General features: G+C 35.2%; 4 protein-coding genes across 4 annotated transcripts in view; 3 read left to right on the forward strand and 1 right to left on the reverse strand.

Moving 5' to 3' along the window:
* LOC104754088 (chlorophyll a-b binding protein 3, chloroplastic-like) lies at positions 1148-1748 on the forward strand. Its single transcript, XM_010476248.2, has 3 exons — positions 1148-1351; positions 1449-1610; positions 1689-1748. Exons 1-3 carry the CDS (start codon positions 1226-1228, stop codon positions 1746-1748), a joined length of 348 nt encoding a protein of 115 aa, XP_010474550.1. The 5' UTR covers positions 1148-1225.
* LOC104729508 (chlorophyll a-b binding protein 3, chloroplastic) lies at positions 2182-3294 on the forward strand. Its single transcript, XM_010448455.2, has 3 exons — positions 2182-2385; positions 2483-2644; positions 2723-3294. The coding sequence occupies exons 1-3, from the start codon at positions 2260-2262 to the stop codon at positions 3230-3232; spliced, it is 798 nt and encodes a 265-aa protein (XP_010446757.1). The 5' UTR covers positions 2182-2259; the 3' UTR covers positions 3233-3294.
* LOC104729499 (myosin-2-like) lies at positions 3268-10126 on the reverse strand. Its single transcript, XM_010448443.2, has 23 exons — positions 9909-10126; positions 8935-9630; positions 8512-8613; positions 8273-8416; positions 8025-8175; positions 7885-7912; positions 7617-7785; positions 7399-7462; positions 7266-7279; positions 7095-7179; positions 6871-6974; positions 6632-6770; positions 6428-6546; positions 6195-6347; positions 6014-6103; positions 5854-5931; positions 5611-5769; positions 5301-5486; positions 4877-5218; positions 4539-4782; positions 4328-4443; positions 4029-4241; positions 3268-3934 (listed from the first exon to the last, which is right to left on the reverse strand). The coding sequence occupies exons 2-23, from the start codon at positions 9400-9402 to the stop codon at positions 3449-3451; spliced, it is 3654 nt and encodes a 1217-aa protein (XP_010446745.1). The 5' UTR covers positions 9403-9630; positions 9909-10126; the 3' UTR covers positions 3268-3448.
* Positions 16129-18703, forward strand: part of LOC104729526 (cytochrome c-type biogenesis ccda-like chloroplastic protein) — an 8976-nt gene continuing 6401 nt past the window's right edge. The window contains exons 1-10 of the mRNA XM_010448478.2: positions 16129-16272; positions 16629-16763; positions 16886-16944; positions 17256-17386; positions 17480-17565; positions 17677-17708; positions 17925-18086; positions 18175-18247; positions 18329-18429; positions 18583-18625. Coding sequence (XP_010446780.1) covers positions 16194-16272; positions 16629-16763; positions 16886-16944; positions 17256-17386; positions 17480-17565; positions 17677-17708; positions 17925-18086; positions 18175-18247; positions 18329-18429; positions 18583-18625 — 901 coding nt within the window. The 5' untranslated portion in view covers positions 16129-16193. The remainder of the gene's footprint in view (positions 16273-16628; positions 16764-16885; positions 16945-17255; positions 17387-17479; positions 17566-17676; positions 17709-17924; positions 18087-18174; positions 18248-18328; positions 18430-18582; positions 18626-18703) is intronic.

Consider the following 18703-nt stretch of genomic DNA (forward strand, 5'->3'; position numbering starts at 1 on the left):
TTATTTATGATGATAAAATTATGCCCAACAGACCTCAATAAATTATGAATCCAATAATCCTTAAACTTTAAAATATTTTAGAATATTTGTTACAAATGTCTAAATTAACTAATAACACCAAAATTTTGATCAAGTTTTGAAAATCACAATTGAATAACAGAAATGAAAACAATCTGAATGTCTACAACTCGACCAAATACAATAACTAATAACACACCCCTTCTGTTTATTTATAAAAAAAAATATTCGAAGCATGAGTTATTTTTCAAAAAGAAAGAAAAAAGTAAAAACAAAAAAAAAACCTTAAATAAAGAACAAAAGAAATATGGATAAAAAAAAAAAGAGATGGAGTTAGAGATACTTCAAAATCCAAAGCTGATTTCTGATTGGCTAATCCCAACATCTCACTCTCNATTTTGGTCCATCGACGAAGTCAGTCGCGAGATTCTCGGTCCATCGACGAAGTTAGTCGCGAGATTCTCGGTCTCGTGACAGAGTCAGTCACGAGATTCTCGGTCTCTTGACAGAGTGAGTCACGAGATTCTCGGTTCATTGAACCAATCAAGAAGATTTTCCTTTTATAAGATAAACTCTTATTTACGCTGACTTTATCCAGCAAAATATGCATTGACTAAATAAATTATATTTATTTATTTATGATGATAAAATTATGCCCAACAGACCTCAATAAATTATGAATCCAATAATCCTTAAACTTTAAAATATTTTAGAATATTTGTTACAAATGTCTAAATTAACTAATAACACCAAAATTTTGATCAAGTTTTGAAAATCACAATTGAATAACAGAAATGAAAACAATCTGAATGTCTACAACTCGACCAAATACAATAACTAATAACACACCCCTTCTGTTTATTTATAAAAAAAAATATTCGAAGCATGAGTTATTTTTCAAAAAGAAAGAAAAAAGTAAAAACAAAAAAAAAACCTTAAATAAAGAACAAAAGAAATATGGATAAAAAAAAAAAGAGATGGAGTTAGAGATACTTCAAAATCCAAAGCTGATTTCTGATTGGCTAATCCCAACATCTCACTCTCTATCTATATCCCATCTCTGATTCTCCCACCTATCTTCTCATCCACAAGACACTAACATAAAAGTCAAAGTCCCTGAGACCCAATATTTTCACCAAACAGCAAAAGCAGAAGAAGAAGAACAACACTAAGCAAAAGAGAAAGCTCAAGCCGAGAGAGAGAGACAATGGCATCAACATTCACGAGCTCAAGCAGTGTTCTGACCCCAACAACATTCCTTGGCCAGACTAAAGGCTCAAGCTTTAACCCTCTTCGTGATGTTGTCTCTCTCGGATCTCCCAAATACACTATGGTATGTTTACTTTTGGTCTTAATCTCATCATATGAAAAGGTTTCATCTTTCTTTTTGGGTTTGTGTCTGACTTTTTCATGTAAATGTTTATGTGAAGGGAAATGATCTTTGGTACGGACCAGACAGAGTTAAGTACTTAGGACCCTTCTCCGTCCAAACTCCATCTTACCTCACCGGAGAATTCCCCGGCGATTACGGTTGGGACACCGCTGGTTTATCTGCAGACCCTGAGGCCTTTGCCAAAAACAGAGCTCTTGAGGTTAGTCTCTAAATCTCGCTCACTCAATACAAAGAGACACATTGATGAAAGAGTAAATCACTAATCATCATTTTGCAGGTGATCCATGGGAGATGGGCAATGTTGNCCTCAATAAATTATGAATCCAATAATCCTTAAACTTTAAAATATTTTAGAATATTTGTTACAAATGTCTAAATTAACTAATAACACCAAAATTTTGATCAAGTTTTGAAAATCACAATTGAATAACAGAAATGAAAACAATCTGAATGTCTACAACTCGACCAAATACAATAACTAATAACACACCCCTTCTGTTTATTTATAAAAAAAAATATTCGAAGCATGAGTTATTTTTCAAAAAGAAAGAAAAAAGTAAAAACAAAAAAAAAACCTTAAATAAAGAACAAAAGAAATATGGATAAAAAAAAAAAGAGATGGAGTTAGAGATACTTCAAAATCCAAAGCTGATTTCTGATTGGCTAATCCCAACATCTCACTCTCTATCTATATCCCATCTCTGATTCTCCCACCTATCTTCTCATCCACAAGACACTAACATAAAAGTCAAAGTCCCTGAGACCCAATATTTTCACCAAACAGCAAAAGCAGAAGAAGAAGAACAACACTAAGCAAAAGAGAAAGCTCAAGCCGAGAGAGAGAGACAATGGCATCAACATTCACGAGCTCAAGCAGTGTTCTGACCCCAACAACATTCCTTGGCCAGACTAAAGGCTCAAGCTTTAACCCTCTTCGTGATGTTGTCTCTCTCGGATCTCCCAAATACACTATGGTATGTTTACTTTTGGTCTTAATCTCATCATATGAAAAGGTTTCATCTTTCTTCTTGGGTTTGTGTCCGACTTTTTCATGTAAATGTTTATGTGAAGGGAAATGATCTTTGGTACGGACCAGACAGAGTTAAGTACTTAGGACCCTTCTCCGTCCAAACTCCATCTTACCTCACCGGAGAATTCCCCGGCGATTACGGTTGGGACACCGCTGGTTTATCTGCAGACCCTGAGGCCTTTGCCAAAAACAGAGCTCTTGAGGTTAGTCTCTAAATCTCGCTCACTCAATACAAAGAGACACATTGATGAAAGAGTAAATCACTAATCATCATTTTGCAGGTGATCCATGGGAGATGGGCAATGTTGGGAGCTTTTGGTTGCATAACCCCTGAAGTTCTTCAAAAGTGGGTACGTGTGGACTTCAAAGAACCAGTCTGGTTCAAGGCCGGTTCACAGATCTTCTCTGAAGGTGGCTTGGACTACTTAGGCAACCCAAACCTAGTCCATGCTCAGAGCATTTTAGCCGTCCTTGGCTTCCAAGTCATCCTTATGGGCTTGGTTGAAGGTTTCCGCATCAACGGTCTTGATGGTGTTGGTGAAGGCAACGACTTGTACCCCGGTGGCCAATACTTTGACCCGTTGGGTCTTGCTGATGATCCAGTTACTTTTGCTGAGCTCAAGGTGAAAGAGATCAAGAATGGAAGATTGGCTATGTTCTCAATGTTTGGCTTCTTTGTTCAAGCCATTGTTACGGGAAAAGGTCCTTTGGAGAATCTCCTTGACCATCTTGACAACCCTGTAGCTAACAATGCTTGGGCTTTCGCAACTAAGTTTGCACCTGGAGCTTAAATTTTAAGTCTTGATGTGATTCTTGTAATGATATGAACATAACCTTTCTTGTTCCTCTCAAATTACAAATCTCTATCTGCTATGCACAATAGTAGTGGAAAATTACATGTCTCGCAGCTAAATCTACATTGCTCTCAATCTAACATTTTGAATCCGACATACTAATAGTCTAATACAAAGCTAACTGGAAGATTCCACACACACTAATAAACAACCCTAGCCTCTTTTTCCCCACCATTTCCGGTGACGACCTTTATCACCATCTACTCTATGGAGTCTTGCTTTGGTATCTCTTAATCTAGCTTTGTAATCTTTCTTCCATGTCTCAAATCTTTGCTTCAGTCTCCTAAATTCATCTTCTGGATGTTGCTGTTGCTGCCCGTTTGGAGTTGCCTGCGGTCCAACTCCAAGCTTCACCTCCACAATAGCTCTTGCATCTTCATCGAAATTGAGTCTCCTTTGATCAAACTCTCTTGCGAGATGATTAACCGCGTTCAAACTTCCGTTAAGCTCTCTGATTCTGAGCTCAGGAGTGTTTCCGTTAGTGAACTTAGTAGTGGGAGTTCTTACTCCCGGAGTTCCAGTAGACATTGTGTCCTCTGATTCATAACCAAAAGGTGATATTGATGTGTCTTGGCGTCCTCCTGCTTGACCAGTGATGCTCTCTGTAGCTAGACTCTTTCTAGCTGCGGCAAGACTCATCTGCAAAAAGACATGATGCAAAACTAGAACATTTCAGAAAACTTTGGTGTGTTGAGTGTTTGAATGGACTTTCATAACCAGTTAAACATTAGACCTGCAATGACGACATTTGCTTTTGCCATGTGTCCTCCATTGACTTCATCTTTACTTCATACTCTGACCATCTCTCCTCAAATTGCCTCAACTGCTCTCTCAATGCTGTGTTTTCTTCTTCCTTCTGCGCTAAAGCTGCTTCAGATTTCAAAACTCGCTTTTGGAGATCAGACATAGTCGTTGGTTGCACTTGGAACTGCTCCAGAGGAATATCCTAAACCGCAAACGAGAGAAAGTTATAGCGTAGTAATATATAATTCAGAAGTGAACAACCTTCCTGTTGATAGCAAGTAGCTATACCTTGTCTTCTGAAATCCTCCTGCCCGCTTTTTTCTTTGATTTCGTCGTCACATTGAGTAATTCTTTCTGTCTTTGCATACTATTAAAACTTTTGCGAGCCAACCATCCACGAACCACTGCAAAAGAGAAAAATGATAATGAGCCTTAAAAACACTATCCAAATTTGAGAACCAAATACTTTAGTATACCAAAGAAGATAGTGTGGCTTTACCAGATTGCAAGTGTATGACTGCAGTCAACTCATCTGTGCTTGCTTCAGAAACAGAATCCGCATGGATTTTTGCTTCAGCGTCAAACATTCTTCGGGCATTTTCACCTCGTACGTATGACTGAAGTACCAATGCTACAGCCCTCATATTTTGGAAGTATTCACGAGTCAAGTGACCACGGAAATGCTTTTGTAAGCCCACTATGCCTTGAAGAACTTTTTTCCTCCTATCTTCAAAGATACCAATCTAAAAACATTTGAAGATGAGTGCGTAAGAAAGAAATGTATCAACAAGATCAGGAAACAGCCTCTATATATCTGAGTGAAGAAGAATCACTTACTTGCCCAGTTCGAAGGTAGAATTTTGTATAACCAACTTGATACATTTTAGGATGAACGTTATATTGTTTAAGAACAGCGATTGATACGCTCAGAGGATCCTCAGAGACATTTTTGTCTGACAATAAGAACCCATATCTTCCTGCAAACTCTTGATGTGTCAAACGAGTAGGATATCCAGATCTTGATATTCTAACGACTTCCAACACGCCACAACATCTAAGCTGTTGTAAGACGAGATCCTCTTCATAAACTCTGGGACGCTGCTTCGAATTCGGCTTTATGCATCGAATGAAGTGAGGACTTGTGTTCTCTAACGTGTTCATCAACTTGAAAAGTTGACCCTGTACGAGATAATTAAACATGAGAGTGCGTCGAGGTAGATCACAGTTGAACAAATCTGCAGGATTTTTTATGCTTCTTTACCTTGAACTTTGTTCCAACAGTTTGGTTCGTGGAGTCCGATAACATGAGTGGCTTCTGAGATTTGTCACGCATTTTGGTAGAAAACAATTTCAACAACTGGCAGTCGCATGATGATAAAAGATTGATAAGATCAGCAGGCAACGGATCCCTGTTCTTCTCCAAAAACCCATTTGTATCATAGAGAACCTGTAAACAAAATCGCAATTCACATAAATAAACCATAAATACAAGAAAAGCTACACACACAGAGATCCATATAAACTTTTTCAGCATACATAGTCTGGTTTTTGGACTAAGGACAACAACTGACCTCTCCGGCATAATGATTAACTCTGAAGGCTCGACCTCTCTCTCCTTTGAAGCAAGAGTTGGTCTTCAAGTGTTGCTTGAGCTTGTTGGCAAAGGTCAAATCAGATGCTTTTGGAAAATTCGATTCCTCGTCTAGTAGAGACAACAAACCAATGGGTTTCTACACAAGCAAACATATTCAAAAGATTACTTTAAAGAACATGACAAAAATAATCTTCTCAATTAGATCTAATCAATTAATTACCTTCTCAATTAGATCTAAGCACTCTTGATTGTCAACAAACTCGACCTTAGTCCAATCAATTCCATCCTCTTCATATTCCTGACCAGAGAAAATTATACTTTAATGGAGCAGTAACGCAGAAACTACACAATATAGTATTTAGAGGAAAATAAAAATTCACCTCTTGTTCAAGTTTAAATAAATGCCGGTTGAAGTGTTGTTGCAATCTCTCATTTGCATAGTTTATACAGAATTGTTCGAAGCTATTATTCTGAAACAAAAGAGAAACAGATCATCATTGCAAGATTCAAAAAGAATAGAGAGAGATAATAAAATCTAGGGCATGTATGAGTACTACAAACCTTAAATGATTCAAAACCATATATATCAAGGATGCTTATAGATCTTCCCGTACGTGATTTACCGACTTCAAGTGCAATGTTTATTTGCTCAACAAGCCAGCCGAAGAGGTTTGCATAAATAAATTTTGCTATTCCATCCCTCATGTCAGTTGCCTGAAGGTAAAAACAGTACAGCAACTCAAACATCACCTAATGATCGATGTGTATGAAAACAAGAATGATGGAAACGTTACCTGCCGCAGCGTCAGTTTTTTGGCAATGCAATCCGTACCAGCTTGTAGTTTACGGGTAGACAAAACCACCATAAGCTCTTCTGAATTGCAGCCCATTAACATTGCAGCATTGGTAACAGCTGTAAGAAATAACAGCCAAATGATAAGCAAGTAGCAAGTATCACCAAGTTGCATTTTTTAATGAATTAAGACAGTAGATTGTACCTTCATCTGCTACCACCTCCACATGACTTTCATTGTCAGTAACTCGGAACGATACATTCCCTAGCCATAACACTGCAGCAAGCAATGCAAATGCACGCTCTTGATGCTCTTTAGGGATTTGAACAATGTCAAATGCTTCCTGCAGAAATATAGATGCGGTTGTGAGGAAAATAGAGAAAAAAAAAAAACAAAATCAGATAATGCGAACGGCAAGCACTGTAGATGAAAAAACAAAGTACCAGTAGTTTGTGAAATTTCTGAGCATCATCAACACCGTCAATGGTCAAGCAATCACTCTGGCTCAGGTAGGTATACTCACTTGCGGTTTTAAGCTTCAGTCTCTCTACACATAAAACCATAGAAATAGTTGTTTAGCCAAAATAGATACTACTCAGTAGTTTATGCTAGTCAAATAATATAGATGGCGGTATTGAATCTTGGAAACTTCAGTATGAAATGTTACCTTTTAGAATCGGCGAAGCACCTGCACACAACTCATAAAATATATGGTAGGATCGTTCGCCATTGAACAGCTGAACCACTCTTGACTGGTCAAAGGAGATTACCAATTAGTTACCAAATGGCTAAGTAGTGAAAGTCTGATGAAAAAGCTTGTCAATGGAAAGAAAATTACCTTCTCTAGCAGAACTATGGGCAATCAGCAAGAGTAGTTATGCAAAACATGGGAAGAAGACAATAGAAACCAGTGAATTCCAAATCTAAAAAATATGACAAACAACCATATTAATACTCAAAATCATACTCACAAGTTTCAAGTTTGGCTCCACATATCTTTCCCATTGCACTAAAATGAATTTCAGTGAGCTTACCCTGTGCCAGTTAAAATATAGTATTAAATTAAAATAGACTAACTTCTAAATCCACAAATATGGTGGTCAAGCAGATCAATTAACACAATTCTAATAACTTGACAGAACAGGGAAGGGAAAAAATCGGACAACAAAAACTTGTGCAAACAACTCACAAATCGACTAGAGTTAGCATTTCTTAATGTTTTGGCATTCCCAAAAGCTTCGAGTATGCAGGTTGTCTTTAGGATTTCATACTCTACTCCACAGCTACCTCCACCAAGAGCTGCCAAGTACTGCATTGCAAATTTTGCAGTCTCAGTTTTCCCAGCTCCACTTTCTCCACTACAGAACCATAATAATCAATTTGTATCAGTGATCACAGATCAATCTGTAAAAAAAGCATTCAGAAGTCTACAAAATTCAGAAGGCAACGACTCGTACCTTATAATAATAGACTGATTCTTCTCTTCTGCATGTAGAAAAATTCAAAATGTAAGTGCCAGATACTCACTTGAACACCAATTAGGACCTCCCGAATCATGTAAATACGAAAAAGTGTGAATATAAATTTGTCCCCTCACCTCTCATCATTTCATCATAAGCTGCATCAGCCACAGCATAAACATGAGGAGCATCCACAGCCTTCTTCTGATAAGCTGAGATGAAATCATTTCCGTAAATCTCGACATTCTTGAAGGGGTTCACTGCAATCAGTACTGGCCCTGCTTTACTCTATAGAAAATAAGAAGAATGAAAGTTAGTTAAGACCAAGGCAAAAGAAAGGTGACAAACTATTCAGAAGAGTTCAAAAAAGTTTCAGTAAACTCACATAGATCACATCTTGTGAATATCTGACACGAAGGTTATAAAGAACTGATGGTTCATTTAAATAACTAAGCTGTATAAGGTCTTCAACACCTTCCAAAATATCTGGGTTTGCAGGAAAAAGCTCTTCAGTAGACACTTTCACAACCTTTAATAACACAACATCAAAGAAACCTGACAGTGAGACCACAGACACTCTTCAATATCACAGATGGAGAGTACAACATTCTAAAGAAAACTTACATTTGCAGTGGACAACATAACAAGTGACGAATCAGCGGAAGTAGACTGTATCTTCCCCAGTTGCCACTGCCCATTAGCAACCCGACACCAAACTCGAAGCTTCTGCAATACAATACAAACACAGTAACCACAAGTTCCCAAAAGAATCACCCTTTCTGTAATCAAAGAAGATAAAAAGCCGAACTCTAGATCTTAATTCTTCATAAGTAGAAAACTAAACACAACTGTAAAACCTCCAAGCATGTGATCTACCAAGTACAAACATATATATTCCTTCCACAAAAACACTCCCAGATCAGACTTTTTTTGCACAAAGTTCAAACTCTCACTGCTCAATCACCACTAATAGATTCATTCCTGATCTCAATTTCACCATCAATAATTCAACTTCACTAGAAAACAAAAGGAAAACAAAAGAGTTACCTTCTTAATGAAGTACTCAACGTTATTGTTCCACTCAGGTTTATGCTCCTCCGTGTTCTCCACAGGAACAGTACTAACCTTCACACCTACCTCGTCTTCCTTCTCAGCTACATAAGGAGACTCTGACTTAAGACCAGTCCTCCTCATCTTCTTGCTTCCAAAACTATTCCTCTTAACTCCCAAATCCTTCTCTTTCCTCTTCCCACCTTCCTCTTTCCTTTCCGAATCAGTTTCCGCCGCAGAAGCAGCAACACTCCCGTTCTGATCTTCCACGACACTAGAAACATTAAACTTGGCAGGAAGCGAACGACGAGCAGAAGGAAGACGCGCTCTTGAATTAGGACGAGAAGGAAGCGCTGGTGGCATATCTTTAGGAAGACGATCACACTCATCTTTTTGACGAAGAGACTCAAGCATCTCCTCTAACGAGCTTTTCGCTAGTGTGTTCGGCGATGCCGATAACATCATTTTTTCTTCTCTTCAATCACAAACCTCAAAATTGAATCCAAAGTTGAAACCTTTCCAAAAATCAGAAATCTCCTTGTTGTGGTTGAGTGTCTTAATTGACAAGCATTTTTCACGAAATCCAAGCTTCCATAAACCCTAATTTCTCAATCTCAAATCACACGCCTCGTTAACCATGCATACTTCCCTCGAAACCAGAGCAGAGCTTCTTGGGACCAAACAATAAAAAACCTAAAAAAATAACCAAAAAAAAAAAAAAAAATCAGAAATTCAGCGAAGAATCTCTCAACATTTTTGTAAACTCAACCTCATTTCTCCAATTCTCATTTATGGATTTGAAAAAGAACAAAAAAATTGAAAATTTCGAATGAAGAAAAACTCTGACTTTAATGGGGAAATCAACAAAACCTGATCTTTACACAAACCCAGAAACGAATTGAAAAGAAAAAGAAAAACAAAAGAGAGAGAGAGAGAGAGAGAGAGAGAGAGAGAGAGAGAGAGAGACTTACGAGGTCAATGGAAGAGACAAAAGACAGAGAGAGAGACTCTTCTCTCTTTCTCTCTCTTTTTAGGTTAGTTTTTTTGTTAGAGGAGAGAAACAGATTTTGGTTACCTGAGAAACAAAATTTTTAAACCCTAAGATTTGCTTGTTTCTGAGAAGAAGAAAAATTGAGGATTTGTTTTGTTTTCTCCAAAAGGATGCAACTTTTTTGGGAAAGAAGAAGAAGAAGAAGAAGATAAAAAAAGAGTAATGAAATGAATAAAAATCTCCTCTGTTCTTCTCCTCTTTCTCTTCGACCAACAACAACAACAAACAAAAAAATTCAAATTTTTTTGTCTTTTTTTTTTCTTCTTTAATTTGTTCAGACAAAAAAGGGTCCGAATCTGAATTATATTAATGTCTCAAAATTTTCAAAATTTAATTACATACTCCTATTGTAATATAACGTTGCTATCATTTGCATCATTAACATTTATTTGGATGTGCCCCTGTGTATTGAAAAAATTTACAATTAAGGTACTGAATCCTTTTAAAAAGAAACATTAAAATCCACTTTATCATAAATTGTAGAAATGTTAAAAATTACAAAACAAGATAAATGTTCACATCTAATATTAAAATCACTTTATAATATTATTTCTTTTTACGATTTAGTAGAAATTTTGAAATGTAGAAATGTTATCATTTCATTTTTAGTTATTCTAATCATTATCAAAGAACATCAACTATTTTTTTTCCTTATTTTGTTTTTTTGTTTAAAGAAACTAACATTTAGATAGCTATTTTAGTTTTAATTTATTTTGCAGTTAGTAAAAAAAAAAAAAACCATTCATTTCTCTTTTGTTTTCATTGTTCCTCTATAGGTTGATCAGTTGATGATATAGATAGACAAACCAATCTACCCAATAATGAACTAAGAGGTGGGTTGTTGTTAAGAAAACGATTAACTTAATTTAAAACAGTAATCAACTAATTATATAATGACCGGAAAAAAAATGTATCGTGGTTCTTGTGTTGGCTTAATCTATTTTATTTTTAGGTCAAAAAAAAAAAAATTCTATTTTATTTTCCGAATACTAATCTCCTGATTTTGCTCAAAATAATCAAAATAATCATGAGCTTTATGTTAATATGTGTCTCCACTTACTTTGTATTATATTCTAAAAGCCGTTATTATATCTTTTAATTTAATTTTTTTGTCAACAAAGCTCAAACAAACTAGCTCCAAGGTTATTTAAAATTTGAAGAAAAACAAATACACTAATTTTAGTGAACATGAATAGACGTTTGTTGCCGTAATATTAAAATAGATCCACACAAATGGACAAAAGTCAGAAGTATTTATGTTTTTTTTTTTTTGGAGTAGTTGTGTAGAACGTGACACGTTGGAGGAGGGAAGAATGGTCGTAAAGGCTTCGGTTGATCAGAACCTGACGATCATATCATACCACTCAATTCAAGGCGCTCACGTTAGCAAACTCTACAAGTGATGAAGTCTCAAACTCCAACTACCCACCCTTTCGATTCCTCTCCACAAACTTACTTACCCGTTTCTTGGTAGTATAGCCAGTAGGGTTTGGACAATGATATTCGTTATCCGTCTTCTATCTGTTGTTAACTTGTTATCCAATTCGTATTTTGTCTCTAAAAGGGATTAATATAAAGACTTTTATTATTAATGAATAAGAATCGGATATTAACGGATATATATTATTTCGGTATCATTTTTCCAAATCAAACATAGATATTGAAACTTTTATTCATATTTTATACTTCGATATTTCGCAATATCAATTTTAAAATAGAAATAAAGATACAGGTTTATGCACGCCCGAAAAACTTGTTGCTATGTGAAAATCCATCAGTCTCACTATATTTACCAATCTTGCGTCGAAATATAACGGCTCCATCATTCTTTACTTCGACGACGACCGAATAAAGACCGTATAAATCTCAAAATTCAACAGTAGAAATATATAATACTATATAAATCTATGAAACGGCCTGATACACGAATTTTTCACATTGTGTTTTTTTTGTTCCTTAAGTAAACGTGGCTTCCGCTAATCTAGCAAATAAAAAAGAGCACTTAATTAGCCAAAAAGCGTAAGAACGAGTCAACAATCCGGCTGAACAAATAAGGTGTCGCAGTCTTTTTCCCTTTGGAGCTTAAAAATGTTAAGAACCATCAATAACAGTAACACATTAATTAATGATTCAGACAATTATTTTTTCATTAACTGGTCTGGTCACCCTTTTAATTTGATCATGCCAAGAATTGTTTGTTTTAATGTGCTTGACATTTAAAACCAAACTATAGTAGGAGTGGTAGTAATGATTTTCCTTTAACAGAAAAAGGCAGTGCCAAATTAATTTTGTAACGACAGAATTTTAAAACATTTATAGCTTCTAATTTAGATACTATATTTTTATGGAAAAATGCATTGTGGAACTGTGAAATACATGATCCGGAAACAAATTAGAATGTTGATACTTATGGTCATCACACAATAACAACACCATATAGCTAGTCGGAGCATATTTTAAGTATTCTGATCAATTTTATCTAGACGTACTTTTAATTGCAAGTGACATAATTTTGATCGTTGTTATATTTTAACCAGACAACTTCAAGTCAAAATATAGTTACCAAAAGAAAAGATACGTCTAGTTGAAAATCACTTTAGGACCTACATCCACGTACGTGTAGGATGCTAACTAGCTACACTAAGACTATTTGATTTTTTTATAAATTTCTTGTAAATGATTAGTTATCCAAAAGTTCAACATTTCATGTATCACAAACTTTTATTCCGCTTGGTGAGTCTACTCACTCTAATCAAACACATATGTAGACTATAGTATAGTTGATTGTTAATACACTATATAAGTGAAAATTAACAATGATTAGTTCACGTCAACACTCGCCGATCTCCATGTAGTGTACAAACCAATATAGCTCCAAGTCCAACTAGTAATATAAAATTATCTCGGCGCATGTAATAATTATATACACACACCGTAAGTATATTGTAATAAGATCATTTTCCCTTTAGAAACACAGTTAACGTTAAACACACACACACACAAACAAAAACAAAAAACCCCTGCAAATTCATAATAACAGAAAAAGAACAATTGAAAGTATAATTTTCACGTAAGTCTGATTATTGGGGCTGAGAGAAAAATACAGAAGAAAAAACATACTCTTCTGTTTTACAATATTGACGTAATTATATGAGTCTGTTAATCTGTCCACATAAATCAATTTATGTATTATGTCAAATTTATTTCAGATCAAATGTATATAGACGTGTTTAAAAAGTGAATTATTGAAATACTAGACTACTACTATTATGATAGTTTTCTTTTGTTCTGAGTTAAAGTAGACCACTTTAGATATTTGCGGTCCAATTCATAAATGATATGATGAGATGTGTTCGCTTAAGGTACGTAATTAATAATTTACATAATACTCGTGATTTTCAATGTGGCATGTTACATGATGATGTACTAATAGTATTTTCGTAGTCGAAACACATTAAATCTAAGGCTGGTGTATGCATTTAATAGTTATCGATTTATACCAGCATCAACAACCTTCATATAAACGGGCAATTGGGTTACCACCACTTCACTTAACTTATTGTTTTTTTGTACATGATAACTGTTCTCATTTGCATTTTTTTTTTTCAAAAATTTCTTACTCCGAAAATTTATAAACCACAACATGTGTTACCAACTCTCGATGGCAACAAGTCGATATATATACATCTTTTTATAATTGCATTTTCGATATTTTATGCGAGACAAGTCAAAGTTTAAATCCTTTAACTAAAAAAGGTCAACTTTAAAAATTTCTGTATCAACTTCTACCCCACTAAAAATCTATGTAATCCTATATATTTACTTTAGGGATTGGTTAGACTTAAGGGCCATAGATAATACAAAATTATTAGCGAAAATAAAACTGTTTTTATCTTCTAACATTGTAAGATTTCTCTGGTTCTAACCTTCTAACTATAGACAGTATTTTACTTTTTGCTCATTCTCCTTAATAAATCTAGAAATGCGATGCGACGAGTTAATTGCCTAGCATCATTGAGCATGATGGAGAGAAGGTGTGAGAGCAATACCTTAATTTATTAATTTTTCTGACATGTGCACAAGGGAATGTCCTCATTTACACTCATGTCTACCCCAATCTTTTTGTCCTAAAGTATCTGACATTCTTCTTCTTTTTTCTTTCTCACAAAACAACTGCTTCTTTATTCTTGTTTTGTTGTCGTTGTGTGCTTGTGTTCGAAGTATGAGGGGACGTAACTCCTCTAATTATTAAGTACTTTTGTTTTTAAACAAAGTCTTGATTGTTTGTTTGTATTTGTAATTTTTTATAGTTATGTCCATTGACAAAAATGGTTGGTTCAATAATTTCAATCCTATATATATCAGATCAGATCAGACAGTGATTTACTACAAAATTCATATGACTGATCGATTGCATTGTTTATTGTGATAAGAGTTTCCTCTAAGTATAGATTAGAAAACAGAGTGTAATTGAACTCTATATGTTAGTAACGCAAGATTTAAGAAATTACTAGTGTGTATCCGTACATGTACAACACTTCAGACAGATTCGAGTTCGTCAGGTACGTAATACTATATTATTCGCCTACCATGGTCTTCAACGTATTTCTCGAGAGTGGCTGAGTGGGTATACAAATAAATATATCCCCCAAACTTTGAAACATATATATAATTAATCTATATGAATGATTTAGTATCGAATGATACTTCTATTTGTTGTAACGTCACACTTTTTATTGCTTTAATAAATTTTACCAAACGCAAAACCCCAAATTGCCCACTATTTTATGTTCCTTGCTATATTTCCCCTTACAGCTCGATCCCATGCATAATTCACAATACAAAAGTTACAGGACAAGCGAATAATTGGTTCGTGCATCAATGCATGTATAGTTAAATTGAAGTATGTATGAACATTAAAACATGTAAATATGAATTGACGTCTTAAAATTTGATCTACTATGTTTTAACAAATAATAAATAAAATTGATTTACTATGCTAAAACACCAAGCGACCAAAAATGTTTGAGACGATAAGAAATGTTTCTAAGAAGCAGATCAATAATTTCAAAGAATGAATACATTCCAATGTAAGATCATGTTCTCAAAGGAAACTCTGAATTAAGTTATACGCATCATATGCTCATTATATAATTGGTGTATCTATAATTATGATCACATGCTACATGTGAGTTCAAGATTATAACGTTGTTTCTATAGTAGCTATCTTGACAAAAAAAAAAAAAAAAGAAGGTAATATCGTTTGATCTTTAGATCAAATGAATCACAATTATTGAAACTTTATGAGTCGAAGCGACGTTTGAATCAGGAACAAACATGTAATTGTTATGTATACTCCACTTATATAAAATTAAAAGATTGGATAAGTCTTCTCCCAAATCCATGCATATCTATCTTAAAAACAAAATTGTCCCCACGAATTGGTGTCGACCACAACTTTTGATTTTAATACTTATGATATGAGTGTGATATGGCTACAAAGTATAAACCTAAAGTGGCCCAAAGTGTCTTTTTGATTTATAAAATTGGTTTTGTTGGAAAGTTTGGTAAAATCAGCTAAATATAAGATGACAATTGTGTTTATTATTATTATGCTTTTAAAACTTCACACTACTCACTAGCTAGCCCACTCATTGCGCGATGTGATTATTAACTACAAATCGTAAAGTTTAATATCTATACGCGTTTTGTAAATGCTAGTTAGTTGTTTGTTTGGTAATTTAATGAGCTTGTAAACTTAATAATCAAGCTTTAACCTTATAATCAAGGTTAATATGTAATTATGATGCAAGCTTTCTCGAGTACTGATGGCATAACACGTTATTGGTTGGTGCGTATGGAGTTGATCCGATCCACTATATACAAGTTTGGTCTACAAGATTTGAAACTACATGCTTCTGTTGGGTACGTACGAAGAACTGCTGTTGAGTATTATTATTATTACTTCCTAATTCCTACTATACCACCAATTTGGTTATTTTGGATCACTAGTTACTTTTGTTGTAAGAAAAAGAAGAAAAAAAAGAAAGTGAGAGCAGAGGGATTAATAGTATAATGGGCCTGTTGGATCAAAAGATTAAGCCCATTAGTAAATATCACCGTAAGCGAAAATTAGAAAAGACTGAAGAGACGAGAGAGGACCGTTAAACGACGACGGAGGCTTATCTGGGAGCGGGAGAGCGCCATGAATCTGAGTGTGAACCGATGCATCACCGGTGGTTTCGTCGGTGGATTCACCAGCTGTAGACTCAATCATGGTGGTGGTGAGTTTTTTTTTTTTTTTTTTAAAGTTAAGATTCAATCAAAACTTAAAAGGAGGGTAGAGTAATCTGGATTTTTATAATTTGGGAATTTGATTGAAGATGATGTATCGTTCTTCGTTGTTTGTATCAGTGTTGGAAATTTTTGTGTGTTATGAATTCGGATGGTGATGAGAGTATGAATAATCACACAAGTCTTGTTGTCATTTCAGCTACCACATGTTATGTTATCTTCTTCTTCTTCGCCATTCTTCGTATTCTTAGTATTATATTTGCAATTCGACTAAGACTAGTTTGTTTAAATCAGTAATTTTGAGCTATTGGGTCATTATTGACTTTGTTTTCCCTGTGGACTACAGAGAAAAAGTGGGTTCGTGCTGCCAAGAAGAACTATGAGCTTCAGAGAGAGAGAAGTTTACTGTCTGATGCCGTTTCTTTACAGAAGAAAGAGAGCAAAAGTATTAAACTTGCGATGCTTACTAGTGGTTTAGGAGGTAATGTGTAATCTCTTAATCTTTGATCATTAATAGTAGTTTAGTAGAAAGCACTTTTAATGATGCTGGTATTGAATCATTTGATGATGATGAGCACCTTAATTTTTGTCTTGGTTTTTCAGTGGCAAACTTGGTAACTCTTAGCTCAGCTAAAGCCGCCGACTTGCAGATGATTGTCTTGGTAAGGTGTTATCACAGATTGTGATCTTTTCAGATTGTTTTCATACTTCTGTGATCTCTTCATTGGTTTCTGTTAGTGGAGGCTAGTTCAATTATGTTCCTCATCTTAACCTGAATAGTTTATTGAGAATATCTAAAGTAGTGTTTTTATTAAGTCTTCACCTTGGACTTTGTTTACGGGTTAGACTTCAGTAACTTTGTTTGGAACGAATTTGTGCCTATGCTTTTTCTGCCTTGAGAAACTTCTACTTTCGACCATTATCTATATGCTATTTGCTTGTAGAATCAGAAACTAATTTCCCCTTAAGACAGGATCAAGCCACTTCCCTTTACATCTTGGCTGAAGGAAGCCTTGGAGACTCGGTTGGAAACTTCTTGTATTCAGCTAACCAACAGGCTAACGAAGCTGTTCAAGATCAGCTATCAGCTCTCAGTGTAACAAGGTTTGTTCCTCGGGTTCTCTCTCAATGCACGCGTTTCTGAGATTTTGACCATTGGGTTCTCTGGCTCTTCTACTAATTTATCCCTTTTTGTAGTTTGGCAGTAATATTTGGGGCAGGCCTTGTGACAAGTTTGTCTCCATGTACACTCAGTGTTCTGCCTTTGACACTTGGTTACATTGGTATGATAACTATCTCAAGATTATTGCATTTCTCACACAGTTTATTTTAAATTCTTAGTTTGATGTTCTAGTTCTTTACTCACCTGTCCTTCATATGGCTGTGACTTATAGGTGCATTTGGGTCTGGGAAAAGCAGGGGTCAGGTTAGTCACTCTTCAGATCAGATTTCTAGATTAAAGCTGTCGCGTTAGGAGTTTACTTATTGGATCATTGTCTTTCCCGTATAACAAAATGTAGAAGAAGTTAAAGTCGAGTTCTTTTAAACAAAACAATGCTCCCTCAGTCCCAACTCAAATGCATCACGTTTTTATTTACAATTATAGTAGTCTTGAGTGACCTTCAGTTCTCCATGTATTTAGGTTATTGGAGATACAGTTGCTTTCGCACTGGGATTAGCAACTACCTTAGCACTTCTTGGGATAGTAGCTTCTTTCGCCGGAAAAGCCTATGGACAAATAGGACAAGGATTACCTGTAGCTGCATCCGGTCTGGCTATTGTAATGGGTCTTAATCTCCTTGAGGTAATTTTGTTACAGTAACTTTCCTTTTTCGTATTGCATCAATTAGAATGGCCATGTCTAACAATATGTATCTCCTCTCTTCTTACAGATAATTGAACTTCAGCTTCCATCTTTCTTTAACAACTTTGATCCTCGTGCTGCAGCAGCAAACTTCCCATCTAGTAAACCTCCTTAGATATCATACCATCCAATACTTTTTTTTCGGCGGTTTCTTATACTTTGGAAACAAAATGTTCTGTTAGGTGTACAAGCGTATCTAGCTGGTCTCACATTTGCACTTGCTGCCTCACCTTGTAGTACTCCAGTTCTAGCCACCCTTCTTGGCTACGTGGCTACTTCCAGGGTAACTCCGTTTTTTCTACTTCCATTTAAAATCTTATTACCTCAAGCATGAATATGAGAGAGCTACTTAAATTTTCAGCTTTGTTGCAAACGTTTAAGGAAACGGTTCAAATTTAGCAAAATGGATAATAATATAATGGTTGTGTTAAAACAGGATCCATTCATTGGTGGAAGCTTACTCTTAACCTATACAACAGGTTACGTTGCTCCACTCATCGTCGCTGCTTCTTTTTTTTTTTTTTTTTTTTTTTTTTTTTTTTTTTTTTTTTTTTTTT

Source organism: Camelina sativa, chromosome 2 (assembly GCF_000633955.1).
Source record: "Camelina sativa cultivar DH55 chromosome 2, Cs, whole genome shotgun sequence".
In the NCBI taxonomy this organism is placed as follows: Eukaryota; Viridiplantae; Streptophyta; class Magnoliopsida; order Brassicales; family Brassicaceae; genus Camelina; species Camelina sativa.